This window comes from Neolamprologus brichardi, chromosome 16 (genome assembly GCF_056152115.1).
Source record: "Neolamprologus brichardi isolate AB-2024 chromosome 16, ASM5615211v1, whole genome shotgun sequence".
Classification (NCBI taxonomy): domain Eukaryota; kingdom Metazoa; phylum Chordata; class Actinopteri; order Cichliformes; family Cichlidae; genus Neolamprologus; species Neolamprologus brichardi.
Genome location: NC_142119.1, coordinates 22,909,891 through 22,929,044, shown reverse-complemented (window position 1 = coordinate 22,929,044; position 19,154 = coordinate 22,909,891). Strand labels below are relative to the sequence as shown.

The following is a 19,154-nucleotide window of genomic DNA, read 5'->3' as shown; positions in this document are numbered from 1 at the left end:
TTTTTCTAACTTCCTATCATTTATTTTTTTCCATGTACAGATTCCATAATGATGATTATTTTACAGTACCAAATGTTCAAAAGGTTTTGAGCTGCAACTAATTTCTTTACAGTTTGCTTCAGACTTTGGCTACTTTTTTTAAACAAATTTTTAGTCCAGACCTTGTACCTAACCATTTTTAATCAGTTACAAAAACACATCATCTACTCCCATATATTTAGTTACATCTGTGAAACTGACAACGCTAACACCGATTAACGAGCATACAATATAATTTTAGCACCAACAAAGTTATTCCCAAAGAACTATTATCAAAAATCCGGCATAACCCAGCAGGGGGTGCAGTGTCCTTAAAAATGCACATTTTCCTAGTAAAATATAAAGAAACGAGAGCTCCAAACTCCCATTATCTACAGCAGGTTTCTACAAACTGGGTAAAAGTATTGCGTGGTAACAGATGACAGCTACATGTGGCCCTCTGTTGGTGTAGCTTAACTACTGCAAAGATGTTGCGGTTAACTAGGGTAAAATAAAGTGATGTTACGGCTTACTAATCTCACTCAAATAAAGCAAAACACGAATGACTTTAAAGTCTGTGATATTTTGAACATTAAAACGGAGTCATGTGTACGCTGTGCAAAAATATTAATGTACATGTTGTATAAGTAGTGGTGGCCTGAGAGCGTATCTCGGCGCTCGTTGGTTGTTTCGTCCTGACCAGATCACATGACCCGACGTTACCCGCTTGTTAGCAGCTAGCTACGTTAGCGCCAGAGTTTACCAGGAAACGGAGAGCCCTGACGTTACCTCCAGACACGCCAAGGGAAGGAGCTGCCAAACAGATGTATTAAGATCATTTAAGTTATCTGGTGGCTTATTATTTTTATTCAACAGCTGCCTGGATCTAACTGTGAGGTACGTGACTTACACTCTTATCTGCATGAAAACCAGGCTAGCTGATCTGGTACCCTACATTAACCTAACTCCAGCTGTTATCTTGTTTTCCTTCTTCACGATAGCCAGCTCAGCTAACTAGCTAACTGGCCGGTAGTACCAACTTGGTGACTCTGTTATGTTACAGCACGTTAAAATATGTTTCGTATTGTGTACCAGGTAACTACAAGCTAAACTTTAATACCTTGTTTGCATCTTAATGTAACGTTATCGCATGTTTGGTGGCAGATAATACGTTATTGCAGTGTACCTGCTGTCCCGGGCCAACAGAAAAACTGAGCTCTTATCTCTGTATTACAGCTAGCTGAACGCTACCTGAATGGCCCGACTCTTCAACATTAAGGAAATGAGCATGTGACCAGGGACTGGGGTTTAACAGCACATGATCCGGACCAGTGGATGAGCTCAAAATCAACCTAGGGTGAGAACAATATGTTTTCAATGCCACACTTCTTCTTGCTGCAACTTTTTTTTTTGTAATGGTGTACAAATACTAACAGTATCCATCACGCACTCTTTCTACTAGGTAAACTATTTCAAAAGTGGTTGATTTGGGAGTAAATAGCCATGACAACAAAGACATCCTTGTTGAAAGTCATTCTGCTCGGTGACGGTGGTGTAGGAAAGAGTTCCATCATGAATCGCTACGTGACCAACAAGTTTGATGCACACCTTTTCCACACCATTGGGGTTGAGTTCCTCAACAAGGACCTGGAGGTAGATGGCCACCAGGTTACCCTCCAGATCTGGGACACAGCTGGCCAGGAGCGCTTCCGCAGCCTGAGGACTCCTTTCTATCGTGGCTCTGATTGCTGCCTGCTCACCTTCAGTGTTGATGATAACCAGAGTTTTCTGAACTTGGGCAACTGGAAGAAGGAGTTCATCTACTATGCGGATGTCAAGGAGCCGGAGAAGTTCCCGTTCGTAGTACTGGGCAACAAAGTGGATGTGACGGAGAGGCAGGTGTCTACCGAGGAGGCGCAGCAGTGGTGCAAGGAGAATGGTGACTACCCCTATTATGAGACCAGTGCCAAGGATGCCATCAATGTAGCAGTGGCCTTTGAGGAGGCAGTGCGTAGAGTGTTGGCAGTGGATGAAAGAACGGACCACCTCATCCCTACAGACACAGTCAAGCTTCACAGAAAGCCTCGCTCCACTGCCACTTGCTGTTCGTAACACCCAGGAGTTATCACCAACATGAATTCACTATTAGGCCCATTAATTGAGGATGTAGGTGTACAGTTCTGTAGTAACATCTTATTTAAACAAATTACGCTACTGTTATACTGTTGATGGTTTGATAATGCGAAGTGTTGGATTTGTTTGGGGGAGAAAAACAATGAAAAAACACTAAATTAATGCTAATGTCATTACAAATACAATTAAAAGCACTTGACTCAACACTGCCAAAGGCCATTAAGTCAGGCTTACGGGAAAAAAACCATTTTGTGTTGACCCAAGACAACTTATAGTTATAAATTAGAGTATTTTTCAAAAGGTTAAATGATTCCATTTTTTTTTTTTTTAATATTTGTTTAGATATGTGCAACCTGGAGAGTGCAATTACTGTAGGGTCTCTACACTCCACTCCCTAATATTGTAATGCAGAATGGTGACATGATAGTAATGAAATAACTGCAGAATTGAAATAACATATCTACCAATAAACTTATTTCTGAAAATTATGAGGTAGCTAAGGAACTTCTTTGTATGACTAACAAATGGAAGCTTGTTATTAATGCACATTTAGGTCTTGTTTGTGCACATTCTGCATTGTGGATAGATTATGGCTGTGTGTTGAAAGCAATGATGGATGAATTAATTCCCTGAAATATTAAAACAGATTTAACATGCATGGCATTTGGAATATTTATGTTTCTGGAAACTTTTGTATTTTGTAAGCTCTTTTTATCATTGGAAAAAAAACATGAATCTAACTATAAGCAGAATAAATAATGGAGTAGTGACATTTTTTTCATTGATGGGATTATTTAGCTAATGAATGCACTTATTTTTAAAATATATTTTCAAGTTGAAAGTCTCCCCATAGTTATTTAAAACTGTGAACCATATGTTTAAGTGTCATTTTTTTTTTCTTTCAAAGTTGTGCTACTGGCATGCCAAGTGATGAATAAACCCCCTGAAAATTGCCTGTTATGCATGTTTTGTAGACTGGAATCTAGCTGATAAATCAGTTTAATATTTCCTGTGAACATATCTGACTATGCTCTGCAGTAAGGCAACACTAACTTATAGATATTTTCTTTCTGGATATTTTTGCAGTGCACATGAAATTTGAAGCCATGATGTCACACAAAGCAGCCACATCCACTCTATTAAAAAAACAAAACAAACATGCACAAAGCAAAACACTGTTTATACAAATCCACTTTTGTTCTGAACACATTGAAGATTTTTAAAGAAGAACAGAAACAACTGTATTAACTATATACAACATAAAGACACTATTGAAATTCTTGTGTGAAGTGATTAACTCAGGAGATGCTTCTTCCCAAGGAACTGGACTTTCCTCTCAAAAGCAGTTGAGCGGATGGGCGCGTTGATTTCATAGAATGGATTCATTGCAAACTGAAAGACAGAGCAGGATAAGATTAAATGCTAAAAGCAAAATATACCAAATGTCACATCATGCTAAGATACTCTTATGACCTGGATAACGACTTACCTTGATGTATAAATCATAGACGTCGTTAAAAAAGTTTTTGATTCCATCTTCTTGTCGCATGTCGTGCAGCATGATGAATCTTATATGTGTTGCAAATAGTTAAAGAAAATAAAGACATGCCCATACACTGAATCTGTCCAGACACAATTATAACAAACTCATTAAGTCCCGAAATAATCACACTGGTGGCCCTGATTTCCATGTTTATATTACATATTAGATCATAGCTTTAAATCTCAATGATTTAAATGAATTAACATGTTTTTTAAGATGTAGATTAATAGAAGATTCAAAACTTGTGCTTGATTTTGGTTATTCAACTTAATGTTTCAATTACAAATACTGTGTATAAACTACACCACTGAAATTAGATTATTTAACAAACTTACCCCTTTCATAAGTGTAGAGCCCTTTGTTTTCAGCTGGGAGTTGTCTGAAGGTGCTATATAAATAAATTGCTTGCTCGCTTGCTACCAGTCTAAAAACAGTAATATCTTAATTAATGCTGAGCAAAGAAAAAATGTGTTTTCATCGGGCAACTGACACAGCATCAGGAAATAATTATCACATGAAACAGAACAAAAGGATATGTCCTGCAGTGACAAATGCAGAAACAAACCACTCGTTGAATTTGTCCACAGTTTTCAAGTACATATTGTTGGACAGCCACATATTTTCATCCACCAAATCCAGGGCTGCATGTGCAATGAACTGGTTTAGGTGACGATGATCATCCTGTAAGTATGATGTAAGCAAATGTAAGTAAGAACAGTTGTTTCATGATTTAATGAGAGGGGGGCAATTATTTTTTTTCCACATAGGGCCAGGTGGGTTTGATTAACTTTCTTTTTCCCCTTTAATAAACAAATGAATCGTTTAAAACTGCATTTTTAATTTACTCAGATTATCTTTGTCTAACATTGAAACCTGTTTGATTATTTGAAATATGTAAGAGTGTCAAATACACAAATAGAGACAAATACTGTGCTGTAGCTCAGTAATTGAGTGATTAAATTAAGCGAGGTTACCTTTGATTCGGGCTTCCCAGCTGGCAGGAACTCCATCTCAAACACAGGATTGTCATGATGACCAACCATGACAAAGTAAAAGCTTCCAGACATCGTCTTCTCCTCTTAGCAAAGATAAACTGATCTGAAATTAATCCCTCCACAACGAAATAAGCAAACTTATAAGTAGCAAATAGTGACAGCGTAACCTAAAATGACTGTAAACCCTCTGGATAGCAAGCTAGTACTAACCGCGGAGCTCCACGGATGCTTAAAGAAACTACATGCCTATTGTAAGACCAATATAAGCATTATATGAATAGAAACAATAGAAAGGTATGTCATATATCTGTTTTTAAAGGAATAAAACCGGCGTTTGTTTACCTGTTAGTTGCGTTTCCTGGATCGCAAGAACAGCAGTCGCAAAATGATGACATAATAAAGTAGCGAAACTTTTTTGTACTAAATCTTTTAAATGATGATTATTTTCTAACGCACTTTTAGAAATGCTATATGAAACACTAAATGCATATAATTAAATTATAATAAATACGTTTTTGGTTTTTCGATGTGACGTCATAATTGTGCGCATGCACGGAACCAAGCTTTTCCGTTGACGGTGGATTTAAATGTTTCAAGAACAAGAAAAGAGACGCGAAGGTTTGTGGTCGTCAGGTAGGTGAGTATTTTCTTCTTAAGATACACATGGTGCACATGTTGCGAAGATAGAGGAATACAATTTTGATAACAGCCAATAATACTTGGGAAAGTTTTTGAAAGCGAAGGTTTTTATTCTCACGTTCGCCGTCCAATAGTCTGCTTCTGTTTGTTTTATGTCAGGTCTCGCAAAGATCCCAGCTATGTCCTCCTCTAAGGAAGATGCGTTATCCCCTGACGAGCTGAGGAAAAGACTCTATCAGACTTTTAAAACTAAAGGAGTTCTTGATACACTCAAGGTAAGCAATGTTAATAACGGTGCTGTTATTATTATACATTGCTGTGAAAAAGTATTTGCCTTTCTCGATTTTTTTCACATCACAATGGAGGACTCTGGAGACACCATGGTGCACTCTTCTTCGCACAATTGTTAAATTCATCCACACTGAAAGGGTTTTAAGCATTTATGGACTGTTTAAGGTTATGTCAAGGCAATTAGAATTTAACATTCATCTGGCATTATTTTGAGGCATCCAGAGGTGGACTTTCTGGCAGGTTTCTCATCATCGTCCTGCTGCATAACCCAGGTGTGCTTGAACTTCAGGGTATAAACTGATGGCCAGACATTTTCCTTCAGGACTTTTTAGACCATAGACCATAGGTGTCAAACTCTGGCCCGCGGGCCAAATTTGGCCCGCAGCTTAATTACATTTGGCCCGCGGAGCCATACCAAATTACTGTTAGAGCTGGCCTACTGGTATTATACAGCTAATATATATATTGTTTAGTATTAAGCTTTGCTTGTTCCATATTCAGTTTTTCAGCAAAACTTGTTTGAGTCCGTAAGAAAAGATTCATTCTCATATCTGGTGGAAGATTCTTTTTTCAATAAATATTAATGTTAGCCCGCGACTTTGTTCCAGTTTTGAATTTTGGCCCACTGTGTGTTTGAGTTTGACACCCCTGCCATAGACCATTACACTACCACCACCATGTCTGTTGGTATGATGTTCTTTTTATAAAATGCTGTGTTAGTTTTAAGCCAGATGTAATGGGACTCAAACCTTCCAAAAAGTGAAACTTTCGTCTCATTATTCCGCTTTCTCCAAAAGTCTTGAGGATCATCAATATGTTTTTTTTGGCAAATGTGAGCTGAGCCTTTTGCTCAGTGGTTTTCTCCTTGGAACTCAGTGACATCTTGAATGAGTTGTCATTTTGCTTTTAGAGTAATTCTGCTAGGCTGGGCATTCTTCAGAAAGGTCACCACTTTTTATAGCTCTAACAATTGGATAGTGAGACTGGCTTTAGTAGTGGTGATGTAACTCTTTCCACACTGATAGCGTGTTGCATGATGTGTTGCTTTTTGGGATCTTTTAGCTTACTTCACTTTGTGAGACAGCTTCTGTTTGAGTGATTACTTGATTCAACAGGTCTGCCAGTAATCAGCCAGGGTGTGGATAGTGAAATTGAGCTCAACTTTACAAAAAAAGGTGTTAAATCACAGTTAATCAAAGGGGCCAAATACTTTTTCACAGCAATGTAGCAATGTCCAGTGTTTGGTCTTCATCCTTCTCTTTGACTATTCGGATCTAATGTAGGCACAGCTGCGAAATCAGCTCATCCAGGAGTTAAAATACCCAGCTTTGGCAGGCCAAGAACCAGTTCCCAGGGCAGCACATGTGAAACATGAACCCATATTAGTTTCAGCCTGTAACAGCATAGTGGCAGATCATCTCCAGAACTCAGGGTATGAGTACACACTTTCTGTCTTCTATCCTGAAAGCGGATTATCTAAAGACAAGGTGTGTATGACTTTTTTTTTATGTACATGTAGCTTGAGGTGTCAAGAAGATGGAGATGAATGTCTCTGGTCTCTGATCTACTTTTACAGGTTTTTACAAAAGAAGACCTTCTTCAGCTTCTTAAAATAAGCCCTGAATCAAACCTTTACAAGTCATTGGTAATTATAATTATTTTGAACCTAGAACATCTTTTTGATGTAAGTATTAAGACATAGTGTAATTACTAATAACAGCGCCATTATTATTTTCTTACAGTCTTCAAATAAAGAAAACCATGATAGGGGTATGTACAATGTCCTGTTCCTTCTGCTTCAAATAAAACTGCTTTTGTTCCAGAGTCTCCCCAGTGATTTATTATGTCTTTATTTACCAGGGTTCCTGATCAGCCTTCTAACACAGCTAACAGATCATTATACTCGGAACCTGTGCCACGATGCCGACACTCAGACAAGTTTATCAAGTTATGGAGAGTCTCTTGGTATGAACTGATGTCTGACGGTGACTGGCCTTTCATATTCATGCCCTCCAACAAAGAGTTTTAATGTGTTCTCCCTGTCTTTCCATTCACAGTAGATAAGATGAAAACAATAGATCGGGAATACGAGGGTTTGGGGTACAATGGGGACAAAGTGTTTCCATTACAGTCAAAACTGTCTGCGTATAGAAAAGACATTGAAGTGCAGATGGAAACAGAAATGAACTTAAAGGTACACACTCGGAACAAACACGTTTTATTTGGTCACATAGTTTTCTTCCAGGTTGGGTCGCCTCAATGTTGTCTTTTTTTTCTTCATCTTCTTTTGTAGATACAACATTTTAAAGAAGTTGAAATCGCCAAGGTGAGGATGGAAGAAAAATCCAAATTTCATAAAGAATTTGAAAGGCTGAAGCAGGAGCTGGAGAGGACTTATGAAATGAAGACAAAGGCCCTGATGGAGCGAGAGAAAAATGCTATTGATCGGTTGCAAAAACAGCAAGAGGTAAATGGCTGCTACAATGAGGTGCTCTTTTTCTCATATAAACCTTGAACATGTAATGTAAGATTTCAAAGGTCTGACACCCAGGTGAATATTTTACTAATAATATCACCTTAAAGTTCTGGTGTCAGTTTGAGGATTCTGGCCTTCTTAACTTTCTTTTACTGGCTATCACTTGATCTTTTTAAATTGTTCTCAGTCCTCAAACCTTGCTGCTCATTTCCTGAGCTGTATGTATGATTTGGCATCAGGCTTCTGCAATTTGATTGTGGGTGGTTCTGAGCATTACAGTTTACATTCAAATTATTTCTCCTTAAATTTAAGATAGACTAATTATCTCTTATTCTCTTATTTCCACTTCGCTTCTCTATAGATTGAAGAAAAGAACGTATACATTGAGAGACAGTCAGTGCTGAAGGAAATTGAAACACTACGTAGCAGAGAAAATGAGCTGAGGATGAGAAGAGAAGCCTTTGAAAAGTAAGAATTTTTTATGACTATTTATCTGAGTGAAATGATGCTGCACTCTTCCATTGTGGTCACAGGTTCATAGTTATTGCTGTTGTCTTTGTATGGTAATAGGACTTGTCAAATTCATGAGGAGAAGATCAAGACAGCTGAAGAGCTGCTGAGGAGGAGAGAACTGGCTGTGAAAACCATGGAGGACACGTATGACCAGAGGCTGAAGAATGAACTTTCCAGGTACTTACTGTCAGTACTGTGTGTATACTATACAGTATACATTATCATAATTATCTGTGACATAAAAATCAATACAGTAATCCTGTTGGTGAATTTCAAATATTTTCCTGCTAAATAAAGCATTATATATATCTCCAATGACACTGAGTTAATTAATGTACCAACCTTTATTTAACTTAAGTGATTTTCTTTTTATCAAAAGAATATAGCTATCAGCAGTAACAGCAATTAATAGAGTAACATACACAAGAGGACTTTACCATGTATTTGACAGAGGACAACATTGATTTTGCAAATCTCTAGTTGATCACTGGGTCGAGTATTTGCTTTGTGTAATGTAGAAAGAACAACAAGTCACTTTGTCTTGTACTGTTTTAGTTTTAGTCCTGTTTTTAAATGTCTCATTTTGTCTTTAAATCAGGTATCAGCTTGAACTAAAGGAGGACTACATCAAGAGAACAGAAAAGCTCACAGAAAGTGAGAACAGAAACAAAGGCAAGTATGTCAGTCAGTGCAGGATTTATGACCAATTTTCTGTTGCCTGTGCTTTGTCTACTTTCACATCTTTGTATTTTTCAGTGGAAACTGTCCGTATCCAAAAGGAGTCAGCTGCAATTAATGCCAAATTGGAGGACCACAGTAAAACGTGCTCAGAGCTGAAGCGGCTGCAGGTAAAGACCCAAATCCATCCATCCTTGTTAACTTCACCCTTTTCAGTGGACGTGAGGCAAAATGATAAATAATTATATTAGCATTCAGTTTAATTCTGTGATAAATGCATGCCATCCAGTGCGATTCGGTTCCCATGCTTTTAATATCCCTCGCGGGCTTGTTTTTCCAGATCGAGTTAGACACAGCACAGCAGCAGATTTCTCTGCTGGCTCAACAGAAGGAGCTGTTAAGGGAAAGAATGGAGAGCATGAGTGACTACCCCCGCTTAACAAAAGAGAAAGCAGAGCTGCAGGGGCAGCTGCAGCTGCTGAAGAAACAGCTGGAGGAGGCCCAAGAGGAGAAACGGCTTCTTCATGCAGGTAGAGAGTGGCAGTTGCTCTCGAGTGTCTACCAGGAGAGTGTCCCTATTCAGTTAAAAACATGAAAAACACAATCAGGCATACTCTGTTTATAATAATGCACATCTGATTATCTTATAGCCTGGGACTATTTATTGTGTCTAAAATGCAATCCTAGTTTTGGTAAGTCTGAATATTTGCAGTCTTTGCCATAAGCGAGGTTCTTGAAGTTCCTGTGTTGCATTCAGAGTGCTTGAGTATAGGCTCATTGTGAACTGTGTAAGGTGCAGTGTACTGTGAAGCATTTTTGGTAGTCTTATCCCACTGCCTCTGGCTGAGCTGAGTCTTCTTGAATGTGTCTTGCCTGCCAAAGTAGGGCCTCTGTGTCTTGTTTGTAGCTTTGCAGAAAGCCAATGAGGAAAGGGGGATGAGTGAATGGGAGCAGAGACAGAGGTCCTTTTACCCATGGCAAAGAAAATCTTACCTCTCTCTGAGGCTTACAGTATTCATCTTGTCTAAAGATGGGGCAAAGGAGCAGTGGGCCTCTCTCCTCAATGCTAACAAAAGGCAGTGACATGATAATGGGCCCCATGTGCTGTAATGTCATGCTGGTCAAGAACTGCTCCATACAAAACCAGATGCTTTTTCATCCGACAGTTTTCCCACTGAAGACAAATGCATTGGGGAAAATGAGCTGTACTTTTATGTTATATTTTAAGTCTTATATATCCTGTCTCAGATTTGGGCAAACCATCCAAAGAGCAACTATCCTTGCAGTTGGAGCTTCAGAGGCTACAGAGTGCTCACAGATTGGATGCGGAAGAATTTGACAACCAGAAACAGGTGCTGCAGGCACAGCTCCAGAGTGAGGTCAGCTACATCACAGCTCCTTGCTGTGGGAAACAATTTTTTCTTCACCTTGAAGAATTTGTGTTCGCAGTATGCCCTCAGATCTCTGGTTATCAAAAAATATACATGTCATTCACTTTTGTGTCCATTTTTTTCTGCAGATGGAGCAGTGTGCCCAGTTCAAAGCTCAGCTGATAGAGTGTAAAGAGAAATCCCAGTGGATGGCTAACCATGTTGAGGACATTAAAATGCAGCTTCACCAAACTCAGCAAGGTACACTTTGATGTGGCATCCATGTTAATGTGGCTAGTCACATCAGATGATCTTGCTTTAAGTACAGTTGACTTTATTTTTGCTTTTCATAAGCAGGATTTCTTTCTTTTCTAGCTCATACAGTTCTGTACACAGTTACACGTTGCACATATTGATTCATCCTTTTATTTGTATTTTTGATAGTCTTATAGAAAACTGAGTAAAAGCAAGAAAGAAATCAACACTACAGTATTAACTGCCTATTTTTGGTGTAGCCCCATGTAATTATTTCTAATTAGCTTTGGGGTTTTTTCTCTGATTTTTCATGGTGGATGGTATTCTGTAGTAGTACTCAACATTCATCTTGTTTGCTTTTCCCCTTTCTCTTCCTTTTGTGTGACTCATGTATTCCTGGCAGCTCTTGAAAATGAGGTGCTGCGTAATCCCAAACCATCTCTTGTTGATCGCTCTGTGCTAGAGCTCGGCGCTGACAAGCTGGTTCCTCCTGATATCTATGTGGACAGAACTCTGCTGAGGGCCAGGGTGGGTTATGATGTTTGTGAAATAGATGGCAATCTGGGAGGAAGCAAATCGCCTTGGAGTGATGTACCAGATTCTGATTTGGAGCTGGTAGCTGAAGCTAAGACTCGGATCAAGGAGCTGCAGAGGGAGGCTGAGACTTTAGAGGAAGCTTACAGGAACTACCAGCAGAGGGCAGTGCGCTCCACCATCTCACACATGCTTCCCCCAAGACCTTTTTCCCCACTACAACCACATCCTTCTCATTCCCCTGACTCTCCTCTTAGAAAACACGACCCTCTCCGTTCACACAGTCACTTAGCCCACAAACCAAAGATCTCACACAGACCACTGTCTCCTCAGTCTAACCAATCCCCCTCCAATGGCACCAGAAAGACTTTACCATCTGCAAAATCAAGAGTTACCTTCTCAGAAGATCATAACCAGCCACAGGCCACATGTTTTGTTGACCACAGTCTCTATTCACTGACCGAGCCTTTGTTCCTAAAAAATGGAAACGCTCCAGATGAAAGCTTGGCTCCATCCAAGCACCCATCCCCTACAACACAATCTTCCTTCAAGAATAATCTTCAAAGAGAGCTTACAGAAGGTAATATGTCAAAAAACTGAATAATGATTTATGTTCTCAGTGCTTATATGCTGCACACATGCATGTAAACTGTATATTTTCTATGGAAATTATTTGAAAATTCAGATCAGTCTGTCCAGATCTTTACACATCAGTCTCTGAGCACGTTTCTACCTCAGATGTGTTTTTTAATATTAAGTCCTTCCTTCTGTTAGGGCCAGTCGTGTCTGCAGTCCTGCTTCCACAGCTGTCGTCGGACAGGCAGCTCTCTCCTGCCCTCCACAATGAGGTGGTGACCTCAGAGGACTTGTCCTCCGAGCTCAGTCCACCTCGCAGTCCTCAGCTCAGGAGCACAGCACGCGACCATTCCAGGTACCATCTGGCATCACTTTCAAGGACAGTGCAGTGTTTCGCATACATTTTATGATGAGACAGTGAAAACCAATGCCTATGTTGCCACTGTGTCCTTCAGTCCACCAAAGCTACAGCAAGTCTTCTCCAGCTCAGAGTCTTCCCCACAGCCTGAGAAGATAAGCCTTGAAGATCTCACTGGAGGATTATCAGGTACTCAGTATTGTTTTTTGTTTAGTATTTTCCCTTTATTGTTTAAAGCATAATCAAATAGAATGTGGTCATGTATTTCTGAAGCTAATGTTTGCAGTGTACGTGACTCATACAACCGACTTTGAGCTTCAGCAGTCTGGTCGCTTCATTGCTGTTGAGGAAGAGGTTCTGGGCCATAAATTGTGATCAAAGGGGAACTTTTAAACTGTTAGAACATAAAGTTCTTTTATAGTAGTGCTTCATGCTGTTTGACTAGCTACAAGACATTCAGTGGAGATGACAAGTTCCCTGGGGATCTATTGTAGAAGTATAGCTCTCCTCTTATACTGGAAAATCTTCACTGTATCCCAGGATAAACACTCATAGTTTATGTGCTGTTTATTTTAATTCCATGGCTGCTGTGCACGATGCGAGTGCTGAAAAGTGTACTGTGTGATTAATTTCTGTTTGCTCCATCTGTCACTAGAATATATTTCTAGAAAATGATTAATTATATGTTGATAGTGTTTAATCACTAATGTAACAAAATGTGTAATGTATCCAGTATGGCGGCCTAGAATTTTTGGATGGCTGTTTTTTAATGAGTGTGTGACTGGCCTTTCAGTGGCCCTGCACAATGGTGAAGATGAAGGACCACTGATTATGTATTCTGTGCTGGTCCTCTGGCCCTGTTGCATTATGGTGGAGCATAAAAGATCTCTTTGTGCATGTCTCCCTCCAGAGCCCGGCCACATTCCAGAGCTTCTCCTGGACACTGCTGTCCCTCTCTCTGAGGAGGCCCCTGCTGCCCCCCACCCACAAGACCTCCCAAAAGACCTAATAGACTCACAGGGCCAAACGGGTGAGTCTTAGTTCTCCCATCAACGATTCATAATCTTGCTTGACTTCCAATGACAATACAAGCCTTTTTTCTACTGTACATCATAAGTCAAACTGTAAAAATCAGTTGGCTCATTTTGCCGCCAATTTTCAGTAAACTGCTTTTTAAACCCAAAGGATCAAATTGACAAAGGATGACTCATGTCATTTCTAGAAGTCCCACAAAGTTTGGTTGAATCTGAAAAGAAAGAAGATGAAGAACAAAGGTGGGAAAGAGAGCGGAAAGAAAGAGAAGAAAAAAGACAAAGGGAGCAAGAAGAAGCCAGAGAGAGAGAACTGCAAGAACTTGAGCGACTAGAGAAAGAGATGGTAATGATTATCTTAGACCCACTTCCTGCAGAAATCCTCTTTATAAGCTAAACTATCTAAACTTCTCATAAAAGGCGACCTTAAATGAATGTTTAATGTGATAACATCCCATTCTAATCAGCTTTTACAAGAGGTGGAAAATCCAAAACAGGAAGAAGAAGAAGAAACCGGGGTTAAGAAAGGAATAGATGAAGAAATCAGTGGAGAGAAATATGAGTCTAAAAGTGAAAATCCACTGGACAAATACATGAAGATGGTCTTGGAAGCAAGAGAGAAGCAACATGCACAGGTGAGTTGCATGCACGTTTGTCTGAGGCTTCTGTACAAATTAAACAGGAGACTCGATGCAGACTGGAGTTCTTTGGGATTGTTTTTTTCTACAGAGCTCTCGAAGAGAAGAGGCAGAATATGCAAGCCCAGAGGCCAAGAGTTTGTCTGAGGATAAAGAAGACAGGTAAATTAAAACCGTTGACTTGGCTAGACAAACTATTTCCGCTTTCTAATTCAAAAGCTGTGCAGGACTTTAATACATACATAAGCCTCTTTCAATAACATTTAATTGCTTTTGTGGTTTATCGTGGTCCTACTTTGTACTTGAGGGTTTTTTGTTGTTCTGGATTCATGTTGTTAATTTTAAAGTGTTTTACTTTATTTTTACCTGTCCCTCGAAGCTTTCACTAATAAACTCAATTTTGTCTCAGCATTGCAGCATATTCACACAAGGATGAAGATGATGATTTTTGGTGAGCTGACCATCAGTTTGTGGCATCATAATCTGAAGTGTATAAAAACAGATATTTCAAGAATTTGCTTATCAGTCCTACATGTTTTCTTTTTTGTATGAAATTCAAATAAATGCATTTTTTTAAAATCTGTATACCAATAAATTATATCATGCAAAGAACAAAAGCACCACAATTGGAAGAACTTTTTTTTTAAAAAAAACATTTTTATTTATTTTCATAAAAACAGTCAACAGGCCGGTGAAGTTGTTTCATAAAGGGATTTCCAGTCAGACAGGATGGTTTTTGTTTGTTTGTTTTTTCTTTTAACTGATTACTGTCCTCCTGGTGATTGATAGATAGCCTTGTATTTACTTTTTTGGTTCATTTAACAGGAAACACAACAGACAAAGACAAAATGTGACGTACATTAGCTTCATGTACATCTGTCATCTATCGGCTCGACCACTGCACACCTATTGCCAGTCCTACATAAAGCACTGTAGGGTCTGTACCACTGTATCAAACAGATACCGTTTAACACTGGCATTCATACTTTGGCTGAATTTACCATTTATAATTTTATACAACTGTTTAAAGGACTGTTGTTGTGGCTAATTGTTACTTGACAGTTGGAAAGTTAAGTATCAGTTAATCATGAGGAAGCCCTTGACATACATAGAAAATACAGGCATACTATCAGGCAACAAAACAATAAAGTATACTTCTCAAGTGATTAGAAGAACCTAAAAAAAGATCTATAACTAGTGTGCTACATAGCTTTATATTCTGTTAGAAAAACAGGAAATGGGCAAACACTGCCTACTACTGAAGTCAGTATACATAACTGTACATCGCAGGTCACCACAGAAGTGGTCGTCTTTATACAACAAAGTAACAGCTCAAATTATCCCTGTAACTCAGTTAATAAAGATTATAAGTTGTTATTTTAACATTGTGAAAATTGCACATTAATATACAATTATAGAAAATTATGAAAAAAGGTAAGAAGAAATGAAAAATTTTGACCTGTAATAAATTTAACTGAACTAACAAACACATGGGACATAGTTATGCTTATTAATAGGATTTCCTTTAAATCAAGTCATTTTTGATCATATTGTACATGTTGCAGATAATCACTGCTATATCATTAGCCATCACAACTCTTCATTGGCAAGTACTGACGTTTTTGTTTTTTCCTCCTATGTGCCTAAATGAATACATACAGGTCAGTAAGTTTTTCTTGTAGCATTATCCAAAGTCTATAGTACTGTGAATCAGTTGAACTGTTGTGCATGTGTAGCTACACAAACCTATCTACTATGTCTTTGAGACATCTTTTTACAACTGGAATTGGTTTCTTTTACACCTTGCAATGGGGAATTGTTTGTCCATAGGCTCTAGTGCTCACCTGAGGTAGAGGTAATGTAGGCCATGACTTAAGTAGCTGTACAAGAAAAATCCATAACTAATGAACAACATTCAGACAATCACCAACTGAGATGGAAATGCAAGTAAATTCATAATCATCAAGGATTATAGATTATAGATTATAGAGTGCATGTATTACCAACTATTTTATAAAACAATCTGGTGCAATAGTTTACTTTCCCTAAAAAGGTCAGTATAGTGTGACGCACAACTCAGACTGGATGTAAGGCTGTTCATTTGTATAATACATCTGCAAAACCGAACAAAAACCAAAATGTTTCATCTTCCTTAGCTGAAAACTAAAGAAGGATCGAGCAAGACTGTGAAACACTGTGGTGTGCTGTGTAGGAATAGTGCAATGTCACAAGCTTCACCAGCAAAAAAAAAAACCAAACACACGAACATCAGAACTCAGATCACTCTTCCCTACAGAAAATGAAAAATAAAAATTAGCATGAATGAAACTTCACAGAGCAGTTGTGAAACAATTAGTGCAGAAAGCAACACTGATGCATTAGTCTGTTAGGAGCCTGGTTAGTACTGCACAGTGTCAGTTGGCATGTTATTTTAGCTGAGAGTCGCCTTGGTCCAGAGGGCCCACAGTGGTTGGCCACAGTGTCTGTTATTGTAAGTATATGTGCTTATGTATGTGTGTGTGTGTGGTTTGTAAGCTTGAAATATCCTTATGTGTAGGAATTGAGGCATTCCTTTGAGCGTGAGGTGATGTCCTGCAGCTCCCGCTCTTCCTTCATTTTGATGTCTTGGTAGGCATGCATATGACTGGCATCCTTAAGGTAGGCCCAGTTTGCTGAGAGAATCATGAGGAAGTGGATCTGGAAGAGAAGGGTGAGGTGGATGGCCGGTGAGCATGTCAAAGATGCAAAGCAAGCTACAGGAGTCAGAGCTACAGTACGTACAATACGGACATACACGAACGTAAAGTTATGCTTTTTTTTAAAAAAAAAAGGACACTGTGGAAAAAGAAATGTTACGGGTATTGTAACAGTGCTGTTACAATCATTACTAATACTCGGAGTTATTACCTCGTTACACACAATACTACAGAAATGACACTTAAAAGATGAGGTGATGAGTGGAGGAAGATAGCGGGAGGCTGCACATGCAAAATGAGCAGAGCTGTAAAAGCTTAGGTTAGTGCAAAGCACAAGATTCTGAAATTTGCAAATCTGAGCTGTAGGATATATAATAAATAGACCAGGTGGGGATTCTTTTTGTAAACAAAGATTGTTTATTTTATAAAGAAAGTAAAAGCTACAGTCTTTGAAAAACTTAGGAGAAATTTAAATATATGAAATATGGAGTATAAGTAACTATAAACAGATCAAAGTATCTGAAAACTGTAAGCATGCAGGCTCAGTGTTAAGATAAAAACAAATGGCTCTTTAATGGCACTTTGAGAAAGAATAAAGGAAAATGTATGAAACAAAACGCCAACTTCATAGCTGGGGCAATATCAGGATCAGCTCTCATAGAAAAAAAATACTGTACTCTAAAAGAGGATAATTTCTCTTTTTTTTCTTTTTATAAAATACATGGAATTAATCCGAGTAATAGGGCCTCATGCAGATCTATATGCACGGTACTGGCCTAACCCATTATTTGTGCTACTTTCGATATGTGCAGTTACTTTGAATTCTACAATACACAGCTGGTTGTGGTAATACTCATCAGCATAACACATTGAATAAAACATTTTAGTTCAGTTTAGAATCTAACTCATGACCCAAAAAATTAATAATACTGAAGGTTTTCCGTGTTTCACACATTGGTTCTGAAAGATTTTAAGGCTAAGCAAATAAACCAAAGAAATACAAGGACAAGGCACTTTTGCCGCCATCACAGCTCATTTTACAGATTGTTTGTACTAAAATCCATCCACACCAAAATGCTAATCTGTCAATCAAAAATATTAAGCCTGAGAACACCTTCAATATTCGTCATCAGATGCCCACGTGTCTTAACTTCGTCTTGTACATCTATATGAGCCACGTGCAGTCTAGTGTATTTATCAGATCTCAGAATGGCAGTTTTTTCAAAACCTGCACACTTGTTTTACAAGTGTCTCAGGAGTTGAAGCTCGCCAGCTTATGGAAAGTGAATAACTGCATTCTTAATACTGTGTGTGTCTTTTTTTTTTATCTAACTTACTCATGTGGTTTGTGCAGGCCAAAACCGCCTTCACAAATTACAAATATAAATAACACTATTGTGGATTTCTAGCTGCGCACATTTCTATTTAAAAAAAAAAAAATTCTGGTGGTGACATATTTCAATAAGTAAGTGTAAAGGAAAGCAGAACAAACCAGTCAACTAAACACCATCATCCCACTCTGAAGACAACTCTCATCAGGTGTCCTCAGACGAGCATTATCCCTGGATACCAAATGCTAAGAGAAGTATACAGTCAGCTATTTACATGTCTTGTGATTACTAATGGAGAGAGGTTGATTTTTTTCTATTCTCAGATTTTGTTGTTTTTTTTAGTTCAACTGTTGTCAGTGGCAACGGTGTCTACTCAGCACAGCCTTGAATGGTGCACTGTGTTCCTAAAACGGTTTAAAACTTAGTGCAGCAGTCTTCTCGACTCTTAAACTTCAAAACAGCAAAGTTATAAGTAGTAGCCATCATGTAGATCAGCTGGTGGAAGAGAACAGAAAAGGTGGTAAGAGTACATGCCAGTGACCTCCTCGTCACTAATATTGTGACAAGTTAGTAAAGTGGCCAGTAAGTTTGCAGCAGTAAAATGTTAAAGATCATGAAGTATAATTTTATAGAATTCTAACAGTTTTTTTAAAAGTGTCATTTCTAAAAAAGAATCGTAATCATGGCACAAAAAAGCAACTGTTCAAAATAGGGTCATGTCCATCTAAGCTGGGTAAACAGCAAAATGAAGTTGGAGCTTTGGAAAAGACTATGTTATCATCATTGGTTTGGCTACATTAACCATATGGGAATGAGAAGAAAAGCACTGGACACATGACCTGCTAATACAAACCATGTGAAGATGGACTAAAACGTGAGGATGGAGAGACCAAACGGAAGCTTACCAGAGCGATGACAGTAGCTCCTGCCCCGGCGCACGCTACGATGTACAGGTGATAAGACAGGTAGAACTGAAAAAAAGACAGACAGCGTTAACAGTGTTTAGTCTTCAATAAACAAAATCCTATGTCACCCTGCTCTGCGTGCCACTTCTGGGATGAGTGATGTTTGCACAAGCA

At 38.6% G+C, this 19,154-nt stretch overlaps 4 protein-coding genes across 9 annotated transcripts in view; 2 read left to right on the top strand and 2 right to left on the bottom strand.

The window, feature by feature from the left end:
* The first annotated feature begins 738 nt into the window (after positions 1-738).
* rab9a (RAB9A, member RAS oncogene family) lies at positions 739-3,173 on the top strand. Its single transcript, XM_006788391.3, has 3 exons — positions 739-915; positions 1,255-1,375; positions 1,481-3,173. The coding sequence occupies exon 3, from the start codon at positions 1,522-1,524 to the stop codon at positions 2,128-2,130; it is 609 nt and encodes a 202-aa protein (XP_006788454.1). The 5' UTR covers positions 739-915; positions 1,255-1,375; positions 1,481-1,521; the 3' UTR covers positions 2,131-3,173.
* Positions 3,174-3,235: 62 nt separating this feature from the next.
* On the bottom strand, positions 3,236-5,094 carry trappc2 (trafficking protein particle complex subunit 2). 3 transcript variants are annotated; one of them, XM_087829704.1, is made up of 5 exons: positions 5,032-5,059; positions 4,669-4,772; positions 4,233-4,375; positions 3,641-3,728; positions 3,236-3,543 (listed from the first exon to the last, which is right to left on the bottom strand). In XM_087829704.1, exons 2-5 carry the CDS (start codon positions 4,759-4,761, stop codon positions 3,445-3,447), a joined length of 423 nt encoding a protein of 140 aa, XP_087685830.1. In that variant the 5' UTR covers positions 4,762-4,772; positions 5,032-5,059; the 3' UTR covers positions 3,236-3,444. The 3 variants fall into 3 exon arrangements, with proteins under 3 accessions (XP_087685830.1, XP_087685829.1, XP_087685828.1); XM_087829703.1 differs by having other exon boundaries at positions 3,239-3,543; positions 4,669-4,787; positions 5,032-5,062; XM_087829702.1 differs by having other exon boundaries at positions 3,248-3,543; positions 4,669-4,805; positions 5,032-5,094.
* A 149-nt stretch (positions 5,095-5,243) lies between these two features.
* On the top strand, positions 5,244-15,133 carry ofd1 (OFD1 centriole and centriolar satellite protein). 3 transcript variants are annotated; one of them, XM_006788387.3, is made up of 23 exons: positions 5,244-5,326; positions 5,488-5,603; positions 6,903-7,106; positions 7,196-7,264; positions 7,362-7,389; positions 7,480-7,584; positions 7,677-7,813; positions 7,913-8,086; positions 8,457-8,563; positions 8,666-8,785; positions 9,207-9,280; positions 9,365-9,456; positions 9,627-9,816; positions 10,535-10,665; positions 10,806-10,917; positions 11,315-12,025; positions 12,220-12,376; positions 12,477-12,568; positions 13,290-13,409; positions 13,602-13,756; positions 13,878-14,045; positions 14,140-14,210; positions 14,458-15,133. In XM_006788387.3, the coding sequence occupies exons 2-23, from the start codon at positions 5,508-5,510 to the stop codon at positions 14,501-14,503; spliced, it is 3,159 nt and encodes a 1,052-aa protein (XP_006788450.2). In that variant the 5' UTR covers positions 5,244-5,326; positions 5,488-5,507; the 3' UTR covers positions 14,504-15,133. The 3 variants fall into 3 exon arrangements, with proteins under 3 accessions (XP_006788450.2, XP_087686245.1, XP_006788449.2); XM_087830119.1 differs by having other exon boundaries at positions 5,249-5,322; positions 13,908-14,045; XM_006788386.2 differs by having other exon boundaries at positions 5,249-5,322.
* gpm6bb (glycoprotein M6Bb) overlaps positions 14,709-19,154 on the bottom strand; it is a 29,162-nt gene continuing 24,716 nt past the window's right edge. Inside the window, exons 6-7 of one of the 2 annotated variants that reach the window (XM_006788384.3) lie at positions 18,981-19,046; positions 14,709-16,745 (exon numbers count right to left, since the gene is read on the bottom strand). In XM_006788384.3, the coding sequence (XP_006788447.1) occupies positions 16,596-16,745; positions 18,981-19,046 (216 nt within the window). In that variant the 3' untranslated portion in view covers positions 14,709-16,595. Of the gene's footprint in view, positions 16,746-17,138; positions 18,571-18,980; positions 19,047-19,154 lie in introns of those variants that run through there. The other variant, XM_006788385.3, reaches the window with a different exon arrangement.

Coding starts and splice junctions, on each gene's coding strand:
- ofd1 (XM_006788386.2), top strand. CDS start 5,277: ATGTTTCAAGAACAAGAAAAGAGACGCGAAGGTTTGTGGTCGTCAG. Junction 8,087..8,456: donor GGTTGCAAAAACAGCAAGAG/GTAAATGGCTGC, acceptor GCTTCTCTATAG/ATTGAAGAAAAGAACGTATA. Junction 9,457..9,626: donor CAGAGCTGAAGCGGCTGCAG/GTAAAGACCCAA, acceptor TTGTTTTTCCAG/ATCGAGTTAGACACAGCACA.
- rab9a (XM_006788391.3), top strand. CDS start 1,522: ATGACAACAAAGACATCCTTGTTGAAAGTCATTCTGCTCGGTGACGGT.
- trappc2 (XM_087829702.1), bottom strand. CDS start 4,761: ATGTCTGGAAGCTTTTACTTTGTCATGGTTGGTCATCATGACAATCCT. Junction 4,376..4,668: donor CTGGGAAGCCCGAATCAAAG/GTAACCTCGCTT, acceptor TCATACTTACAG/GATGATCATCGTCACCTAAA. Junction 3,544..3,640: donor TCTATGATTTATACATCAAG/GTAAGTCGTTAT, acceptor TCTGTCTTTCAG/TTTGCAATGAATCCATTCTA.